Here is a 21,679-nt window from a genome sequence, read left to right on the forward strand (position 1 = left end):
TCAGAAGGCTTCTGCCATTTCTTTGGCATCTTGGTTAAAGTCTTTGATTCATCATGCTTATGTGGAGTCGGGTAAATCCCCGCCTCAAAGGATTACGGCTCATTCTACTAGGTCAGTTTCTACTTCCTGGGCTTTTAAGAATGAAGCTTCTGTTGATCAGATTTGCAAAGCAGCAAGTTGGTCTTCTTTGCATACTTTTACTAAATTCTACCATTTTGATGTTTTTTCTTCTTCTGAAGCAGTTTTTGGTAGAAAAGTACTTCAGGCAGCTGTTTCAGTTTGATTCTTCTGCTTATAATTTCAGTTTTTTTCATTATAAGATTAAAACTTTTTGATTTGGGTTGTGGATTATTTTTTCAGCGGAGTTGGCTGTCTTTATTTTATCCCTCCCTCTTTAGTGACTCTTGCGTGGAAGTTCCACATCTTGGGAATCTGCTATCCCATACGTCACTAGATCATGGACTCTTGCCAATTACATGAAAGAAAACATAATTTATGTAAGAACTTACCTGATAAATTCATTTCTTTCATATTGGCAAGAGTCCATGAGGCCCACCCTTTTTGTGGTGGTTATGATTTTTTTATATAAAGCACAATTATTCCAATTCCTTGTTTGATGCTTTCGCTCTGTTTATAATATTGATAATAAAATTATGACGTTTTACTGTCACCATTTGTCAACATCAAGGGGTTGTTCTAGACCATATACTATTTGGGGGTCCAAGAAACTGACCACAGTGATAAATATCAAGTACCCAGGGGGTACTAATGGTGGGTTTCACTGCCTTTGCAATGGCAGGGCAGCAGGCACCTTCGAGATTGTAGTTTTGAACTGCCAAGCTTCCTTTATTAACACTGGGAACCTTGTTGAAAACAATCCTTTGGAATGGACAATAGTCACATTATCCTTTGTGTCTGCTGTCAAACTTCCTGTTTTTTTTTTCTTCCATACTTGTACTTGCAGTACATATTTGCATATGTATTATAAATATGAATTTATGATTATTATTATTTTAGCCTCTCAACACGTCATTGCAAGGTTATCATTAGTGCACGCTGCTAACAGCACACCCTGAACCATATAGTAAAGTTACTGTGCATGAAGCAGGTCCTATGCCTGAGTATACCATCTGCTTCATCTGTATTCCATCCTCACCTCTCTTCCACTACACCCTTAACCCTAGCAACATAAAGTGACACAAGGACTCGTTTTGCAAAGCCTAAATGTTGAGGTAATTGCGCACGTGCTATGTTTGTGTTTATAAAGCAGCTCGTCCAGATCACGTGCTGTGTCAGCCTCATACATTATTGTGTTCAGTGGGAGGGGATCTGGCAGTGTCAGTGATCAATGTCTTAACTTCCTTCTTGCGATACGAGCAGCATTTGAACACAGCTGAAGGAAGCTGATTGCTCTGAGTGCTAAATAAGCAGGAACAATACACACTGGATTTGTCTGTCTCTTGGTAGAGGGGACACAAAATGAGTGCAGGGGACGAGATCTGCACTGGCTGGCTCATCAAGTCACCTCCTGAAAAGAAACTAAAACGATACGTAAGTAAGAACATTTCCCCATCAACATTATTTTGCCCCTTTCATATTAGTGCGTCTAGTTTCTATCACATGGACTTCTGCGCTAGGTGGTACTCACCATGCTCCTGTGATCAGCACTATATGAAGCCAGTGCACACTTTCCGTTATTGGTTTATACATTTGCAAAGTAGCTCGTCAATAATGCAGTATCAGTGTGATTTTGTTTTATTTATAAAAAGTGAATGTACTACTTTTTTTTTTTTTCGTACACTAACTTTTAATAGTACAATTGTTTATGTGCTTATTGCTAGTCATAAGTTGATGTCTGCATTATTACTATCCGCAAAGGGACAGAGGGGATGGGAATTTGCAGCTCAAAGGATGTGGGGGAGAATGTGCACTTTGCTTAGATACTCTATTTTTACAAGATCAGCCTGTCCTTTTTTTTTTTTTGCTGGGAAAAACAGGGTGTGTGTCACATAGGAAGCTGTATCAATGCAAGTCAGCTACAGAGACATTCCAGGCAGAAATAAAGAGTCCCTCTATTTCTCCACATTAGACTTAAAACATTTAATTCATATTTTTATGGCAGATTTCTGGAATTTAACACATACTGTTATTGTTAACTGTGGGAATTGCGTGGCGTGGATATAATAAAACGGCAACTCCCCTCCCTTTCTCACACACACACACATTTTAATTTCCCAGTAAGAAATGTACAATGAAAAACTATACCCCCCCCCCTGCTTGTTCCTGAAATACTATCTTAACCCATGCAAATATTTATTGTATTAGCTGCTCTTTTGTTTGCTGACGTTTGCTTTTTAATTTTGTAAATTGAGGAAGCAACAAAGTCACTGACATCTTTTTGTAGACAGTATCACACACAGCACTAGTGACTCATAGTCATTAATGTATCCCATGAGTTGAATTGTCCACCCATTTTGCTAATTTTATGGTATATCTGACTATCATAACATACATAACTTTGTAATACTTAATATAGCATTTAAACCAGTTCGTCTTCATTTATCACATTCTAAACCAGAATGATGACATCTTTTGAGTAAATAGCATTGGGCTTCAAATGGTGATGTCATACTGATTTAATCATTTGTTGGTAGTAATACCTAACCTGAATCACAATATGAATACAAGTGTACTTTTTAGAAAATAAACAGAAATTTTATGTTGATTTGAAATCTGTAGAAAGTAAGAGGACAAGTAACACTTGATTTTCACAATAAGTGGAATCATCCACACTACAAAGTGGAATTTGTAACTATGTTTTATTATAGGTTGAAATGTAGGTTAGTATGCAAATGACAGTTGATTCTTACTGTTTACTATTGCCTCAGTAAATGTATAAACAATATCTGTGAAGGGCATATTTTACTTCAAGGTTGTTGATTTCATAAATTTACTGTTGATGAGCATGTGTGTTTATCTTACTTTTTTCATGTGGTGCTGTGTACTAAAACTATCAACAAGAGCATATATCCAGTAGTCAATATCATTATTAATTCATTGTACTATACATAATCACTCTGTGGTGCTCTGCTAGGCATTATGGGAATCTCATATACCATAACAAAAGAAATCAAGTTTGCTATACTGTTCAGAAACAAATTTGTATGTTTTGAGTGACCATGCAAGCATCATATCCAAAAGTATAAACAAAAATAAATGTTGTACACTGCTATTTTATTTATTTTTTAGCTTGATGTACTCTTTACTATGCATTTACACAATTCTTGTACTGTGTTTGTGTATATCATTTTATATATATATATATATATATATATATATATATATATATATATATTTGGGTGTGTATGTGCATTTAAGATTTACTAAAGTAATTCTTAAACCCCATCTTTGCCTTGTCAGCTTTTATTTTTTCTCAGATTTACATAAATTACATTATGTACTACAACAGAGGTGGCAAACTATTTTTTGAGAGTAGCTAGCACTGCTGATCTGATCAGTGACAGTTTACGTTTGGCCGAGTGGAACTTTAACTGTGTTTAACCCCTTTTGCACATAGCATTACAGTGTCACTAGTGTTAAAACAATATACTTTAACAGATTAGAGCAAATTATTTTAACACTATAATGGCCCTTTTAAGATTAAATAAAATATTTACACACTACAGTTGCAGCCAGTAAAACCAAACAGTATTAAGGTAGCCCAGAGACAAAGTGCCAGCAAATTTGTTTTAAGTGCCCCCTTGGGCACTCGTACAATAGGTTCACCACCACTGTTCTAGGAGGAGGAGATTAATTGATTACGACTATATTCCTTTACAACATTCTGAAGAAGGTGCCAATACCAGGGTGAGAGAAAGCACAGCGTTGCTGAGAGCAACCGCATGGGTTTCTGTCCTTCCTATTGGATGTTGTGTAGTACTTGTGAGCTGACTGAACAACCACTTAAGTGGTGTTTATAAAATATAACTTAAAATCTAGAGATTTGTAAATACGGTAGAACATTAAAATCCCACTCCTGATGAGAGGTGCTATCCTACAGTATGTGGCTTATATGACTTCTTGGTGTAGATAAGTTGAATACAATTCGGTGTTTTTTGAATATGTTTCCTTTTCTGTGTAATTTCACCTTGACCCTTTTGGAAATAACTGAAAGTTGTGTAAATTTATAAATATCAATTTCAATGACAGGTGCTTTATCTTTATGTGTCCTAACTACTGTATAAAGTTAAACTATTAAAAACTGACTTCTATTTTGCAGCTTTAAAGAGCTTTGGAGAATTGCAGCTGCATTGTCTCAGAGTTTGACAATTAGATATATTTTAGAGCAGGAGAGATAAAATTAGAGAAGTGTTTGTCTGTTGGGAGGTGGCACAAGTGACCTGAAATGCACATTGTGTGTCTAGGGGTTGCTAATCATAACAAAATACACCACATGGAAGACAAACTACATCCATTTCCTTTTGTTGTTTTCTACAAAGAGAGACTTTTCTTTTTTAAAAGTGAAGGTCCATTTTGATGAATTAGTGCCCATTTTTTTTTAATAAACCTATGAAAAACATGGGCACTTTAATTTATCAAAATTGAGATTTCACCGTTTTGTTCAAAAACTTACCTTTTAATCCTGGCAGCCGCTCCAGCACTATCTTCACAGGTCCAAAATGACGAATCCGGCTTCCTCCAATCACAGCGTTGCATCAGACTAAGATTCCCCTGGGAAGCTGTGATTGGAGGAAGCCTGATTCGTCATTTCTGACGTCTGCAGAGGCTTCCGACAGCCGGGGGAATCGCTGGAGCGGCATTCAGGATTAAAAGGTAAGTTTTTGAAGAAAACAGTGAAATGTCAATTTTGATGAATTAAAGCACCCTTGATTTTAATAGGTTTATTAAAAACAGGGCACTAATTCATCAAAATGGACCTTCACTTTAACTTTCAAGAATGAGTAACAGCAGAGAAGGTAAACTAAGTTACAACATGGCAGCCTCCATTGTTTTATAGACAATACAACTTTACACTTATTTTGTGAATATTTAAACAGCTAATGAAACTTTAAAAAAATACATCTACATGTTATTCTCAGACTAATCTTTTCTTTGAATGCATCATTGTATCTAACATTTATTTAGTATTTAATGTCTTACTATTCCTACTCTAGCAGCTTTATGCTGTATGTCAACTTTCAAGAATGAGTGCCGGTTTTTACAAATACTATTAAAAATAGGGGCACTTTCATTCATGAAAGTTTACATTTCACCCATTTTGTTAAAATACTTACCTTTTCTTCTTGAAGCCGGAGAAGCAATGTCCCCCTCCTGCCACTCGTCTCTTACATCAGCAATGACGAATCCGGCTTCCTCCAATCATGGCGTTGCCTCAGGCAATGATTCCTCTTGTGGGGGGGAAGCCGTGATTGGAGGATGCCGTATTTATCATTGCTGACGTAAGAAGAGACGAGCGGCAGGAGGGGGAATTGCTTCCACGGCTTCACGAAGAAAAGGTATTTTAACATAACGGGTGAAATGTAAACTTTCATGAATGAAAGTGCCCCTGTTTTTAATAGTATTTTTAAAAACTGGCACTCATTCTTGAAAGTTGACATAAAGCTGGTAGAGTAGGAATAGTTTAAGACATTTAAAGGGGCATTATTACTCTATCACTATTCCTACTCTAGCAGCTTTATGCTGTTTGTCAACTTTCAAGAATGAGTGCCGGTTTTTACAAATACTATTAAAAACAGGGGCACTTTCAGTTTACATTTCACCCATTTTGTTAAAATACCTTTTCTTCTTTAAAGTGATGGTAAAGTATTGCAAACTTCAACATGCGATAGTATAGATAACAAAAAAAAAAATGCACTTTCATTCACCAAAACGCTGAAAACTGTCAGTATTTGTAAATATTTACTTTTTAGATGCTTCCATTTCAGCTCCGTTCCTCCACCTGTACAATCGCCGCCATAGATTTTAAAAATCACGTGTTTTCAACTTGCAATCAGAATCCTGGCCAGTCGGGGACTGTAAAACACACTAACATGCCCCTCGTTAGCTATGCGCATGCGCTACATGTTAGATCTCAGACTGATCGTCTGAAAACATGTATTAAGCAATTAACGCATGCGCAAAGTGAATAGTTGAACAATATTCCTTATATAATGACGTAGAGAGCGGGTTGTTCCGCTCTCTACTACAACTCATACACAGATCAGGAAGTAATACTGGGGGCGGAGCAAGGAGCGATAACGCTCAGTAAGTAAAATATTATTTAAAAAAAAAACAATTGAATTTTAAATTAAAAAAAAATAGCGATTTTGGTGATAGAGACTTAAGTAATACGATTTTACCTTCACATTGCCCTCAATTTACCATCACTTTAAGCCGGAGAAGCAATGTCCCCCTCCTGCTGCTCGTCTCTTACATCAGCAATGACGAATACGGCATCCTCCAATCACGGCTCCCCCCCCCCCCCCGAGGAATCATTGCCTGAGGCAACGCCGTGATTGGAGGAAGCCGGATTCGTCATTGCTGATGTAAGAGACGAGCGGCAGGAGGGGGACATCGCTTCTCCGGCTTCAAGAAGAAAAGGTAAGTATTTTAACAAAATGGGTGAAATGTAAACTTTCATGAATGAAAGTGCCCCTGTTTTTAATAGTATTTGTAAAAACCGACACTCATTCTTGAAAGTTGACATACAGCATAAAGCTGCTAGAGTAGGAATAGTGGGACATTAAATACTAAATAAATGTTAGATACAATGATGCATTCAAAGAAAAGATTAGTCTGAGAATAACATGTAGATGTATTTTTTTAACGTTTCATTAGCTGTTTAAATATTCACAAAATAAGTGTAAAGTGTTATTGTCTATAAAACAATGGAGGCTGCCATGTTGTAACTTAGTTTACCTTCTCTGCTGTGGCCAATTAGGGACAGCACTGACTGTGCTAGATTACAAGTGGCGCAGTATATATATATATATATATATATATATATATATATATATATATATATATATATATATATATATATATATATATATATATATATATATATATATATATATATATATATAAACAATATAGCATTTTTGTAATTGAGCTAACCCGACATGAAAATATATTACATTAAGAACATTGGAATATTAAATATTTATGTTTTATTTATTCATAAATAAATATTTCTACATATATCTGTTTTTTTTTTAATCATTTTTTTTTAAATATGTATGTATGTATGTATATATATATATATATATATATATATATATATATATATATATATATATATATATATAATGTATATGTAGCCCTCAGTTTACGCCGGGGTTAGGTTCCAAAAGGAATGGTTGTAAATTGAAACCCAGTTTATAATGTAAGTCAATGGGAAGTGAGGGAGATAGGTTCCAGTCCCCTCTCAAAATTGTCATAAGTAACACCTAATACATTATTTTTAAAGCTTTGAAATGAAGACTGAATGCTAAACAGCATTGTAAACCTAATAAAATAATCACAACACATACTTCACTTGCATTTTTCTGCAAACAGTTCTTTCTATGCATTCCAATCTGGACTGATTTATAGACAGGAAGATCTTGTTCCTTTGAAATCTGCTCGATAGCTCAGGTCTGGTTAAACTGAATAATTTCAGCTTGCTTGGCTTTGCTGCAACACAAGTGGACAGCTCCACTACTGGCTATTTTAATAAATGCACTGCTTTTCAATAGCAGTCACATGACTGGAAAAAAAAAGTTGTTATTCTGAATCGGTGTAAATTGAACCGTTGTAAAACGAGGGCCACCTGTATATAAAAAAAAAAAGATAGACCATATTCTATGTGCATAACACTGGAATGTCAAATATTTACAGTAAATACATAGTAAAACATATCTATATACATACAAATACATTTTTTTTCTATCTCATATCTTTGAGCCCTTATAACTTTTTTAATGCAATTTTTTGGAATAATTTTTATAAAATGGTGTGCTTATGAATGAAAACTGTATTTTGTAATGTATTTTTGATGTGTTTTGCAGTCGCGATTTCGCTCAACTTGTAATATCAGCGCAATTAAAAATGATTGCAATAAGACTATTGCTTGCGCAAAAAAACTTTTGCACCTCACTTGTAATCCCTGTAAGTTTTAATAGATTTGCACTTTCCCATTTAATATATATATATATAGAAAAATATACCAAATAACATGTGAAATGCAAATTATTTTTTAATCCAACTCTATTAAAGGATGACAAAAACATACAAGGGCAAACAAAGAGTAGTCATGTAAACATAAATACACGTGATAATCATAACTAGATCAATCATTTGAAGTAATAACTTAATTAAATTTGTTCTTTTTTTTTTTTTTTTTTTTTATTACACAAAAAATGTTCTGAACTAATTAGATATTCATACCCTTAGTATCTAGTAACTCCATAAGACACACACATATTTGAAATATTTGAATGTGCTTATTGTGCCCATTATTTGGAAAAACTTTATAAATCTTCTGAATCTAATCTATCATGGTCTTTGTTTTCTTTGATGAAGCTAGACCCTAGGCATCCTGTTTTGACCAGCACTTATAATCTGATTTTGCAATTTGGTAAAAATGTTAAAGGTACAGAGACATTCTAATTGTAAGTTCAGTTTAAATAATCTTAATTTTTGACTTCAGCTCAGTTGTTTTTACATAGTATAGACGAGAAATTAATTATCTATATGTTTATTTGCCCCATTAAAAGTGTAACTCTTAATAGATTGGCAGTAAAACCAACATTGTGCTGTCATGAAATAAACTTACTTTTCAGTAATAGGTAAATGATGTGGATCTGAAGCATATTATTTAAGTGACATACATCTCAAAATTAAATTGCACATGAAATGGTTTAATCATATGTAGTAAAAACAATTGTGTTGCCTTTTTTCTATGATTTTACTCTGCAATGTGTTATTTTCCAATTCCCAAGAGAATGTAGAAGTACATGCTGCAGACTTCAGAAGTTTCATTCTATCCAGAGGAAGTTTGATCTCTGCAGTAGCTAATTTATGCTGTGTCTGTTCCTAACTGGCCTCAGGGGATCAGATAAAAGGGTATGTCCCTAAACTGCAAAATAAAACAAATTTACTGTGTAGATATTTTTAAAACATTTATTTTGTAATAGTGTTTTTAATTGCAGATTTATACTATAGTATAGTAACTATGCATATAAACTTTACATTTCTGTGACAATATACATAAACTAATTGGATTCTGGAAGTGTAAGCTAGTTTTAGGTTAATTTTATTTGTATTTATTTATTTGAAATAATTTTAGATAAAGCACAAGAGGGGAGTTTCTACACAGAAGTACCAAGTAACTACCATACTTGTAAATCTCTATGGGAAGTGGCATATCTAGGCAGATGCTGACAAGGCTTGCACCTAGGGTTTGACACTTTGGGTGGGAGTTTGCATGTGACCTTGCTGTTATTGACATATCCATTTATCTTTATGATGTGATGCGGTGCATGATATCCCATGGTTCTTAGCAGCAGCAAATAACTTCCTAACAAGGGCCTCTCTAGGGTGAATGGATGTAAATGACATAATTTACTCCTGTCCAAAGGCACTTGCTGGCCAAAGGATGTAGGTAGCTGCTGATACCAACTGGGTGACCGGTTTTTTTATCTGATGTCCCCCCTTCTAGACCATGGATCATTGCAGAGAACCCCAGAGACAATACAAGGGATATGTGTGTTAATTACACTGATGGACTAATTACTGCTTTACATGGCCAGGGGTTAAAGGGACACAAATTAAACGTTCATGATTCAGATAGAGCAGGCAATTTTAAACAAGTCTTTTTATATTTACACTTTTTGAATCACCAGCTCCTACTTCAAGAATTCACAGAATATACGTATATGCATTTGTGATTGGCTGTCACATGATACAGGGGGAGTGGAAATAGACATAAATTTGAAATTTCTCAGAATAGAAATTTACTACTCGTGTGAAGTTCAGACTATGGGGTCGATTCATTAAAGTCTGGCCTACATGATACGCTGTAGCGTATCGTGTCAGCCAGACATCACTTAATGCCGACAGCATGCACTGACCCGAAGGCTCGCACGGAAACAGGGGCATCAGGGTTGATAAATCGGCCCCTAAGTGCTATTTCATTGTCTTTTTATCATGCATTTGTAGATTATACAAATCTACTTTACTTACAGGCGCCCTTTAATAAATAACTGCCTATTTCTGAGGGAAAAAAGGAAAAATAAATGATTGAGAATATATATATATATATAAACACATAGAGAAAACCCAGCACTCACTTACAAGCTCTCAGCTAAGATTTAAAAGCAAAAATGGAAAGGTTAGTTACCGCATCTGGCTAAATGGGACAAGCCCATGTACCTCGTCAATGTCCTTTCCATTACCTGGGACCATAAAACAGCCACACAATGCAAGCTTTCAAATCCAAACAAACTGGGAACAAGGGAAGGGCAGCAGGGCACAGGTCTGGGTGCAAGAAGCTGCCTGTGACTCTGGGGACAGCACAGCTTCCTGTGAGTGCCAGTGGCACCCAAGGCTGAGCATGTTGCACGGTCATGGGATGTGTACCCGGTCCGGTATGAGAGTGCAGTTCCCTTCCGTGTTTTGTATAAGTCTAGGGTGATTACATATGCCTGTGCACCCTTCCCTTGTTCCCAGTTTGTTTGGATTTGAAAGCTTGCATTGTGTGGCTGTTTTATGGTCCCAGTTATTGGAAAGGACATTGACGAGGTACATGGGCTTGTCCCATTTAGCCAGATGCGGTAACTAACCTTTCCATTTTTGCTTTTAAATCTTAGCTGAGAGCTTGTAAGTGAGTTCTGGGTTTTCTCTGTGTGTTGTATTAATTTTGTTTTGTAATTTTTTCTATGGTTCTTGCACCCAGACCTGTCTGGGGTTAGCTGCCTGTGACTCTGGGGACAGCACAGCTTTCTGTGAGCATGTTGCAGGGTCATGGGATGTGTACCCGGTCCGGTATGAGAGTGCAGTTCCCTTCCGTGTTTTGTGTGTGTTTATATGTATGTTTAAGAAAAATGGGTAAATAAGTAGTGTAAAAAGCCAATAGATCAGATTTCTCCTCACACACAATTACTTTGTCTTCGAGGGCCACTACTACCTCCAAAAATGTGGCACTGCCATGGGGGCCAAGTTTGCCCCCTCATATGCAAATTTGTATATGGGGTATTTTGAACATCTTTACCTTTTTGGGGGTGGGCTGGCCCTCGAGGACAAAGTAGTCATATATGGCAGGTTTATAGACGACCTAATTATAATTTACAAGAAGAATACAGAACTTACAATTCAGGAAATCATTGACCACTTCAATAACAACACACTCAATTTGACATTCACGTACCAAACCAACGATCAAACCATCGATTTTCTGGATCTTACACTAGAACACAATAGACAAGGAGACATTATGACTAGCACCTTTAGGAAACCTCTTTCAAGAAACACGATACTAAGAGCAGACTGCATCCCTAAGGGTCAGTATCTTAGGCTGCGAAGAAACTGTAGTTCTCTTCAGTTATATATTAAACAAGCTGAAGAACTCACCAATCGATTAATAGCTAGAGGATACAAGAGAAGTCTTCTTTTGAAAGTCAAAACCCAAGTAATGAGAATGGACAGGACATCACTATTAAACAGCAAACCAGTAAAGAGTACAACTAACTGTATAAACAAGGACACAATTAGACCAACTACTTTAGAACACATAAGCTTCGTAACCAGTTATAGCAATCAATTCCACACTATCAAAAGCATTATCAAGAAATACCTACCAGTTCTCAATGGTGACATTACCTTAAGGGACAAATTACACAAACATATTAGATTTGTAGCTAAAAGAGCACCAACAATACGAGATAAGATTACACACAAGTTTCACAACAAAATTTCACCAACCACCAACTGGCTTACTCCAACTAAAGGCAATTATAGATGTGGTCATGTACCCTGTAAGAGTTGCAAATATACTGATAAAAGTTTTACCTTTACCTCTTCACAGACTCAAAAATCTTATCCTATTACTACCAGAATGGATTGCACATCCACATATATCATTTATCTAATTACATGTACATTTTGTCAACAACAATACGTAGGAATTACAACACGTCCCCTGAAAGACCGTATTAGAGAACATCTCTTGTCCATAGAAGAAGAATTCCCTAGAACTCCAGTGGCCAAACATTTCCACACACACGCACAAAAGTTAACTCACTTTACATTCAAAGCTATAGAACAAATTATTAACAATCCATTAGGGGGAGATAGGAACAAATTGCTATCCAAAAGAGAAGTATACTGGATTTTCATGTTACAAACTAGGGCACCTCAAGGTATGAACAAAAGATATGATGTAAACCTATACATAGAGTAAACAAATATTCTTCCCACACACACAAACCAGTGCCATGAGTCCAAAAAATCCCCCACATAAAAGAAAACAATAAAAGACAGACATATCCATACACCAATATATAAAAAAGATCCACCAAAGGTTATATAACAACTCTCAAGTAAGCCCATCCAAGCCAGACCGGCCCCTTTTCCTAAATACCTAAAGAAAGAGAGAAATATATTCTTGCTTTTAGTTTAATTTCCAAATGTTCTTATTAAGCTCCTATATTTGCTATTTTCCCCTTTCCTTCTTCAGTTCAGAGTAGCCACCCTTCAGCTGGTAGGGTAGATAACTCACGTCAGCTTCCCCTTAACCAATATGGAGTACCATCTCCTTACTTTGTTTGTTTTTCTTACAACAATCTTAGAGAGGTACACCACATTGATATTTACCTATCCAAGTGTTGAACAAAGTGACATACACTCACTAGTCTCACACTATGTAGGGGTACATTAAATTAACATCAAATTAGCAAAGAGTACCACTTCCTTCTTGCTTATTTATAAGGAGGCAGAGAGAAAAATACAAGTTTAAATACACTCCAACATAGGGGATTATAGCATGTATAGTATAGTATGTTATTAATAATTTTAACTAATGGACATCACATACAACCAGCTGGGGACCTAGAAAGGATCATTAAAAGCCCTACTGTGTCTAGATAGAGCACAAGCTCAGACCAAGGGGTTTAAACCTAACAGAAGTTAACTAAAAATTGTCTTGTTACTTCACTCCAACACACCTTGTCTAGGTGTACAAACATATTGATCCTGGTTCATCCTGGCTTATACCCAGTATCTAGCTAGCACACAAAAAAATGTCCCCACTTTCAGTAACCTGTATCAGTACCGCAATGGCTGAATTGTATGTATGCATATATATGTGTAAAAAATATTATGTATTATTAAGTACAAAGAATTTAGAAATTAGTTTGTTATATATTCTGTTCCATCGGTCTCTTGCAGAACGGGGTCAATGTTATTAACTTGGGAGTGACCAATACTCTATTTATTTTAGACAATATCGTGCATCACAAGAGTTAATGATCTGAATGATCTTGATTGGCCGCTCACATCCTTATATTGATCCCGACCGGCAGAGACTGATATCTCTGATGAAGCGCATGTGCTCATGCGCGAAACGCGTTAGATGGAGCTCACCTAACTTGTTGTAAGCCTGCATTGCAATAAACTCCATTACTGACCCCAGGACTCAGCTTCCTTTTTCCTCATCTCATATATATATATATATATATATATATATATATATATATATATATATATATATATATATATATATATATATATATATATATATATATTCCAAAAGAAATGGTCGCACTCTCAGGTCTTTTAGTGAAAAATCGTGGTAAATTTTAATGAAACGTTTTTGGGGTATTCTTCCCCATCATCAGCACGATTTTTCACTAAAAGACCTGAGAGTGCGACCATTTCTTTTGGAATATTGACTGCATGTTGGCACCCGGGCAGATGACCATTGGAGGGTAACACTGTACAACTGATGGGCTTTTATATATATATATATATATATATATATATATATATATAAAATCTATAATGTGTGTGTGTGTGTGTATATATATATATATATATATATATATATATATATATATATATATAATCTATAATGTGTGTGTATATATATATATATATATTATGTATGTATGTATATCTATGTAAATATTTGCATAGGAAATTAGCACATCTAGGCAAGAATCCCCGCTTGCTTTTCCCCTGAAATACCTCATATACAATGTTATCAATGCACAAGAGAATTCTGAGTAAGTTATGCAAATTAGATATGCAAATTCTCAGTTTTTTGCTTAAAAAATACTGTTTTAACACAGCTATCCTTTTAACAGGATTATTGCAGCAAATCAGAAATCACTCACTAGACAGCCTGTTTCGTTCTATTTGGAACTCATCAGTAGGAGATAGATTTCTGGTTTCTGCATTGATAAAGCTATTTTCAAGGTTAAACCAAAATTCATTAAAATTATAGGGGGAGCTAAAAAACTGAAATTAAAATCCTCCATGTCTCAAAATGAAATCAATGTAAATATTTGCATAGGAAATTAGCACATCTAGGCTGATGAGTTCCAAATAGAACGAAACAGGCTGTCTAGTGAGTGATTTCTGATTTGCTGCAATAATCCTGTTAAAAGGATAGCTGTGTTAAAACAGTATTTTTGAAGCAAAAAAACTGAGAATTTGCATAACTTACCCAGAATTCTCTTGTGCATTGGTAACATTGTATATGAGGTATTTCGCAAGCAGGGATTCTTGCCTAGATGTGCTAATTTCCTATGCAAATATTTACACAGATTTAATTTTGAGACATGGAGGATTTTAATTTCAGTTTTTTATCTCCCCCCATAATTTTAATGAATATTAGTGTGTGTCTAGGAGAACTTAACACCTGAGATAGGTGAATGTAAATGTCTGCTTTTGAGAAATACAGTATTCATTGAAGCTCCTCACAATAGAGACTGAGACCATATCGTTTTGTTAATGCTTCTGGTAGTCGTTGCGCTACTTTGAGTAATAAAATAACTACATAGTTTTGTTTCATTAATATAGGTTTTTGTTGCTTTAAAATAGTTTCTTCTTTAAACTAGAAATGTACAGTACTTCCATAAATCGGGGGCTCACACTGAATGTGCAGTTTTATAATTGTTTCTGCCCATTACAGTTTTTCTCAGAATTATGGTATCTAGGGTACACACGCATATACTGATCTGCTTTTAGCCTTGATGGGAAATCGTTTCTGGTGTACTGTTACAGTTCTTATTACTGTGGTTAAAAGGAAAGCTAGTTATTCAATATTACTAAGTCCTGGCAACTTTGTAGAAGACATTATGGCAGGACAAATCCCAGGAGTCCGGGAGACTTGACATTTTACCATCTGTGTTTGATACCCTTTTTTCAAATACATTTTAATATACAAACGTTGCAAACCTTTTATACTGAATTTGACACATTATGCTGAGCTGAGGTAACAAATATAAAACCCCAACAAATGTATTTTGTGATTCAGTCAAAGCATATAACTTTAACAATAGTTTCCAATTTAATTCTATTATCAAATTTGCTTCATTCCCTTGGTAGTCTTTGTTGAAGAGATACCTAGGTGGGTTCGGGAACACTACTTGGCAGGAAATAGTGCTGCCATCTAGTGCTCCTGCAAATGGCTAACATTCTTGAAAAACTGCTGCCATTTAGTGCTCCAGACATGTGCACGCTCCTGAACTTAACATCCCTACTTTTCAACAAAGAGAACAAAGATAATTTGATAATAGAAGTAAATTAGAAAGTTGTGTAAAATAGCTCTATCTGAATCATGAAATACATGTTTTTGGCTTCCATGGTTTACTATTTTTGTTTTTAGAATATTTTTAATGTATAGTTTGGGTACCTGGTCTGACAGATTTGCCCTCACAATATTAAAGGGACACTGAACCCAAATTTTTCTTGTGTGATTCAGATAGCGCATGCAACTTTCTAATTTACTCCTATTATCAAATTTTATTCATTCTCTTGGTATGTTTATTTGAAAAGCAAGAATGTAAGTTTAGATGCCGGCCCATTTTTGGTGAACAACCTAGGTTGTTCTTGCTGATTGGACAGCATTAATAAACAAAATGCTGTCCATGATTCTGAACCAAACATTTGCTGGCTCCTTAGCTTAGATGCCTTATTTTTCAAATAAAGATAGCAAGAGAACAAAGAAAAATTCATAATAGGAGTAAATTAGAAAGTTGCTTAAAATTGCATGCGCTATCTGAACCATGAAATAAAACATTTGGGTTCAGTGTCCCTTTAAGCTTATATCTGGGCTCCTCAAAAATGTCTGGTGCAAAGGTTTGTGATTCTGCAGCTTAGGCATCTTTGCTTTTTAATTTGGTGCAGCATTCATGCTTGTGAACTACAATTCCCATGATGTCCACCGTGTTTAGAAGGCTACAAAATACTTCTTCCTGTATACACTGATGAGCCACCCACGCATGCTCTTGTTCACTGTATGCTGTTTTGGGTCTCCTCTCTGGGCTGCTTGCTTCTAAGTGGCAGTGAAGCTGTTAAGAATTGCCATTCAGTCTTGAGGTAGTAGTGAAGGGGTTAACAATCACTGGCTGCCTTTGGCAAGATATTAATAAGCTCTGTCAGCGCAGTAGTGGTAAATGAGTTAATGCTTATGGGTTGCTGCCAGTAAGATATTGATATAGCAGTTAAAGGGACGTTAAACCCCAAATTTTTATTTCATGATTCAGATAGAGCATGCAACTTTAAACAACCTTACCTCTAGTATCACATTTTCTTTGTTCTCCTGGTATCTTTTGTCGAAAAGCAAGGACGTAAACTCAGGAGTCGCCCCATTTCTAAAGCACTAGATGGCAGCCCTATTTCCTGACATGTAGTGGCCTAAATGCTTACCTAGGTATCTCCTCACTACAGAATATTATGGGAACAAAGCAAATTTGATAAACGAAGTAGGTTGGAAACTTTTTTTTTTTTTAAATGGTATGCTCTGAATCACAAAATGTTTGGGTTTCATATCCCTTTAATGCTTACTGAATGCAGCCATCAGAATATAAATACAACCAGCCAACACTGCAGCGCTGAAGGAGTTAATACTTCTGTGATGCTGACTATGAATTTTGAGCTGAGGCTGTATCAGTTATACTGGTGGCATCTTGTGAACTTTAAATGGTCATATAAGGAAAAAAAAATTGAAAATCTGGGAGCCAGCCCAAATTCAGTCAAGCCCTGGCCTAGATGGTATACTTTATATGGTCCCTAAGGTACTTTTTAATAGTAATGTAGAGGTTTGAGAAGTAACATAACTAATTGGGCAATTAAAAACACTTTTAGTTTTAGTACAAATAGCTGTTAACAAACTCCCTATAAAGTAACGTTAACACATAACTTGTACTACTCTTTGTGATGTTATCCTTAGAAAAAACGTTTTTTTTAAACTGTAATATAGTGGCTCAGTCTGAAGTGTTTGGTTGAAAAGCATAGTAGGCTCAGGAGCAGCAATGTACTACTGGGAGAAAGCTGGTGATTGGTGGCTGCACATTAATACCTCTTGTCATTGGTTTAACTGATGCATTCAGCTAGGTCCCAGCAGTCGCAGGTTCCAAAACCTTATTATGGGAGGCAAACCCTTCTTGGCTTAATTGCGAGAGTTCCATGGGCAAGGAGAGGTGAAATTGTATGTGTTCTGATGGTATTTACCTTTTTGTCTTCCTCTGGCGCCAACTAGACGTTTAGTTCACCCCTTGCTTTCCCTCTAGAACCACCACTGGCTCCCAGTAATGCATTTCTGCTCCTTCAACAAAATACCAATAGAATGAAGCAAATTTTATAAATACATTTAGAAAGATGTTTAAAATGGTAGATTCTATATGAATCATGAAAGTTTTTAAAGGGACAGTGTACCCTAATTGTTTCTCCACTTTAAATTTTTCTCAATATTAAACAGCAACATTAAATTATTTACAAATGGTTTCTTTTACCATTATATCAGCATTTTAATTAGCTGATTTTGATGGTGGTATAACTACCTATACTGAAGTTTCTATACTTAAGTATAAGCTTTTGAACATCTGTGTAAACAAAGACACCAGAAGAAATTACACTGCCAGTAGAAGAGATTTAGTTGTACTATCTAAGTGCTCGGCTTTGGTTTACAGACAAAGATAATATTAATAAGCATCTGTGTGTAGAAGTGATAAACTAAGGATATCTGCATCAACCTATTTTGACGGGTGTGTGTTTTTAAAGAACAAAAACAACTATTTCATATACAAACATAAACCCAAAGAAACAATTTCTCATACAGTTTATACTCTACAACTGGTAAAGCAAGTAATTGGAAACACATTTTAAGGGAAAGATTAATTTACAGCATGTTCTCCCTTTATTCTGATTTTACTACCCCTTTAATTTTGGTATAATTTTAGAAAAAACAAATGAACAATGAAAATAATTTTATGCGGTTTGTTTAATTGAACCTTCTGTTAGATCTATAGGGACATTCTAGCCAAAATTTAAATGAAGCATTAGTCAGTTTTTAATAGATGCATTTTCCAATACACTTGTATTAGCAAACATGCTTCTAATAAAAGCTATATCAGTAAAAGATTTCTCCTGAGCATGGGCATCTAGAGCACCATGGGGCAGATTTATCATTTAATAGGTGAATAAGGTTGACAGATAGTGAACCTGTCCTCCAGGAATCACAACTTGCAGGCAGTGCTCCCTGTCTGTATTTATAATGGCACAAGCAGATGCTTGTGCATCTCCGCCCTCAGCTCTAGCACAGCCAAGCTTGTGGGCTTAGGAAGGGTCAGTTTAAACTGCTGATTGATAGATAGTAGTTGCAGCCAAAAGGAACATTCAGCCATTGATGAACCTGCACAGTAAAAACTCTTGCTGAAATAGTGATAGCTTTTCTAGTTGCATTTTTGCGAATACATATGCAATTAAAAATGCTCCAATTTAAAATAAAAATGCACTCATGCTGGAATGTCCCTTTAAGAGCTTCTGGTTAAGGCGGTACAGTCATTTTTCCAATTGTACTTGCATGTTAAGTAGGGCTGCAACTAACGATTATTTTCATAATCGATTAATCGGACGATTATTTTTTTCGATCGGATAAAAAATAAATAATTCTTTCCCTATATTTAAAATAAAAATCAACATACTGAGTGTTATAAATATAAACTTCAGACTACAACTTTACATTAACACAACTGTTTGTCCAATATTTAAGCAGCAGAACAAATTTTTATAATTAAGCTAAACAAAACCACAAACTGTTTTAAAAGAGGTAGAACTAGTAAGAGATAAACTACCACTGTTTATAGCATTCTGTTATTCACTCTTTCAGAAACTTTGCATTTAATGGCAAAAAATGTCAACATGACCACATGCTCCTGGCTGAGGCTGGCTCTCTTTTTTTTTTTGCAAGCTATTTTGCCTGCAGCAGAGAAGAGGCGCTGAGATGGTGTTGAGGTGCCTGAGATGCATAAGTAGGGGTTTTGCCAATTTCACCAAGGTGGGATATAATTATCTTTGTTAGCTCTCCACCAATGCAAGGTGCCTCTTAACAATGAAAGCCTGGACTTCATTCTGACATAAAAATATCTATATACAATGGCAAACAACCAGCTATAAGGTTAGGGGGAAAAATATCTAGTCCACTCTTAAAATAACAGATACATACTTAGAGGTTGAATTTGGTACATATTCCATTAATTAAAAATATAAAAAAAGCAAAAAAAGGGCTAAAGACTATATATCAGTAACAGGACACAGCCTTACACATTTATCTATAGAGTACATATAATCAGCAATAGCAAGCGATCCGCAAAAAAATGTGCAAACAGGTAATAGTGACATCAATTCTTATAACAAATGCCATCAATCTAGGGCTAGGTATAAATAACAAGCTCGGCACTATATCATGCAAAGCATAGTCCCAAATCACCTGATTTTAATATCAACAATCCAAATTGTGACTCCTATTTTATCTCTGGGTTGCACCTAAGCCAGGAGTAGTTGCAAACTTAAAAAGAAACTTATAGTGTGCTAAAAAACTGAAAAGTAAAATGTCTGTATATGTCCTTTAGGCTATGGGCATAACCATAAAACACAATACCATGTGCAGGGGCTCATTAGTTGTTGCAGCTCGAATGTTAAGTTTTTTTCATGTATATGCCACTGACATTTGTCTGAAAAACTCTTGCATTGATAAATCTTATGCTGTTTATCAGAGAACACTATAGTCAAAATGTTGTGATTCAGATATAGCACACAATTATAAACAAACTTTCTATTTTACTGTCCACAGGAAATTTGTAAAAGGCATAAGGCTTTGTGTTTAAGGCACAGTAGCCCCATGGCATGAATTAAGCAGTGGCCTAATGGACATTTCCAGACCCTTTTTACTTAAGGTTTTTCCAAACAGGCGCAGCAGACCTACATTTAGTGGGACATGCTTATATTGAGTGATTCCAAAGGAGGCCTTATACACCTTGCATTCAAAACACCTCATCTGAAAGAGGGGATCATCAAATTGGTAACCTTTTTTCAGACAGCAAGGGATTAACCTTGGCATTGCAATCACCGGTTTAATTTTATATCTATTAGATGGCTTTGTACTATAAAGGGATCATACACCCATATAACCACTAAAGTGGGGTAAGTAACTTCTCTAAAGATGCCCCTCTTCCGAATGTGTGTCACATGCTCATAATTACCATCTGGTAGCCATCATGGTATTGGTGGTTATCTGGTATAACCAAAGGTATATGGAACAAAACCTTGCTTAAAGGGACACTGTACCCAAAAATTTTCTTTTGTGATTCAGATTGAGCATGAAATTTTAAGCAACTTTCTAATTTACTCCTATTATTACATTTTCTTCATTCTCTTGGTATCTTTATTTGAAATGCAAGAAGGTAAGTTTAGATGCTGGCCCATTTTTGGTGAACAACCTGGGTTGTCCTTGCTGATTGGTGGATAAATTCATCCACCAATAAAAAAGTGCTGTCCAGAGTACTGAAACCAAAAAAAAAACTTAGATGCCTTCTTTTTCAAATAATGATAGCAAGAGAACGAAGAAAAATTAATAATAGGAGTAAATTAGAAAGTTGCTTAAAATTGCATGCTCTTTCTGAATTACAAAAGAAAAAAATTGGGTACAGTGTCCCTTTTAAGCCCCTTCTTTACTACCCACCCCCAAGGCAGAACATGCTGGGATCTGAGATGCCATCGCAGAAATGTCTGCATAAAGTATGGGACACATGCAGGAACTGTTGGCCCTTTTGCTTTGCCGCACTGTTCTCTTTAAACAGCACTGTGCTCTGGCTGCACTGTGTATGTTTGAAGATAATTGAATTTCATTTCAAAATTACCTGCACAAAAAAAAATCTCATTGGGGAATGTGAGTTGTCTTGTGTCGGCCCAAATTCTAGGTGAATGTTATAACCATGACTAATACCAAACTGCACTAGTCCTGTTTCTTGGATTTGGAGACTTCACCCGGGAAATCTATAAAACTCTTCTTTTTGAGAGATGTGTGTCCCACCGTACAAGTAAGGCATTTGAACTAAGTGATCATAAGAGCAACAGTAATCACCTGGAAACAACTGCTGACCTCGTTTTGTTGTATTCCCGCCAGGGCTCATAGTCT

At 35.7% G+C, this 21,679-nt stretch overlaps 1 protein-coding gene across 1 annotated transcript in view; it reads left to right on the plus strand.

The window, feature by feature from the left end:
- Positions 1-1,379: 1,379 nt before the first annotated feature.
- The window catches only part of GAB3 (GRB2 associated binding protein 3), a 474,087-nt gene continuing 453,787 nt past the window's right edge, over positions 1,380-21,679 (plus strand). The window contains exon 1 of the mRNA XM_053699128.1: positions 1,380-1,551. Within this exon, the coding sequence (XP_053555103.1) occupies positions 1,480-1,551 (72 nt within the window). The 5' untranslated portion in view covers positions 1,380-1,479. The remainder of the gene's footprint in view (positions 1,552-21,679) is intronic.

Source organism: Bombina bombina, chromosome 1 (genome assembly GCF_027579735.1).
Source record: "Bombina bombina isolate aBomBom1 chromosome 1, aBomBom1.pri, whole genome shotgun sequence".
NCBI classification, from domain to species: Eukaryota; Metazoa; Chordata; class Amphibia; order Anura; family Bombinatoridae; genus Bombina; species Bombina bombina.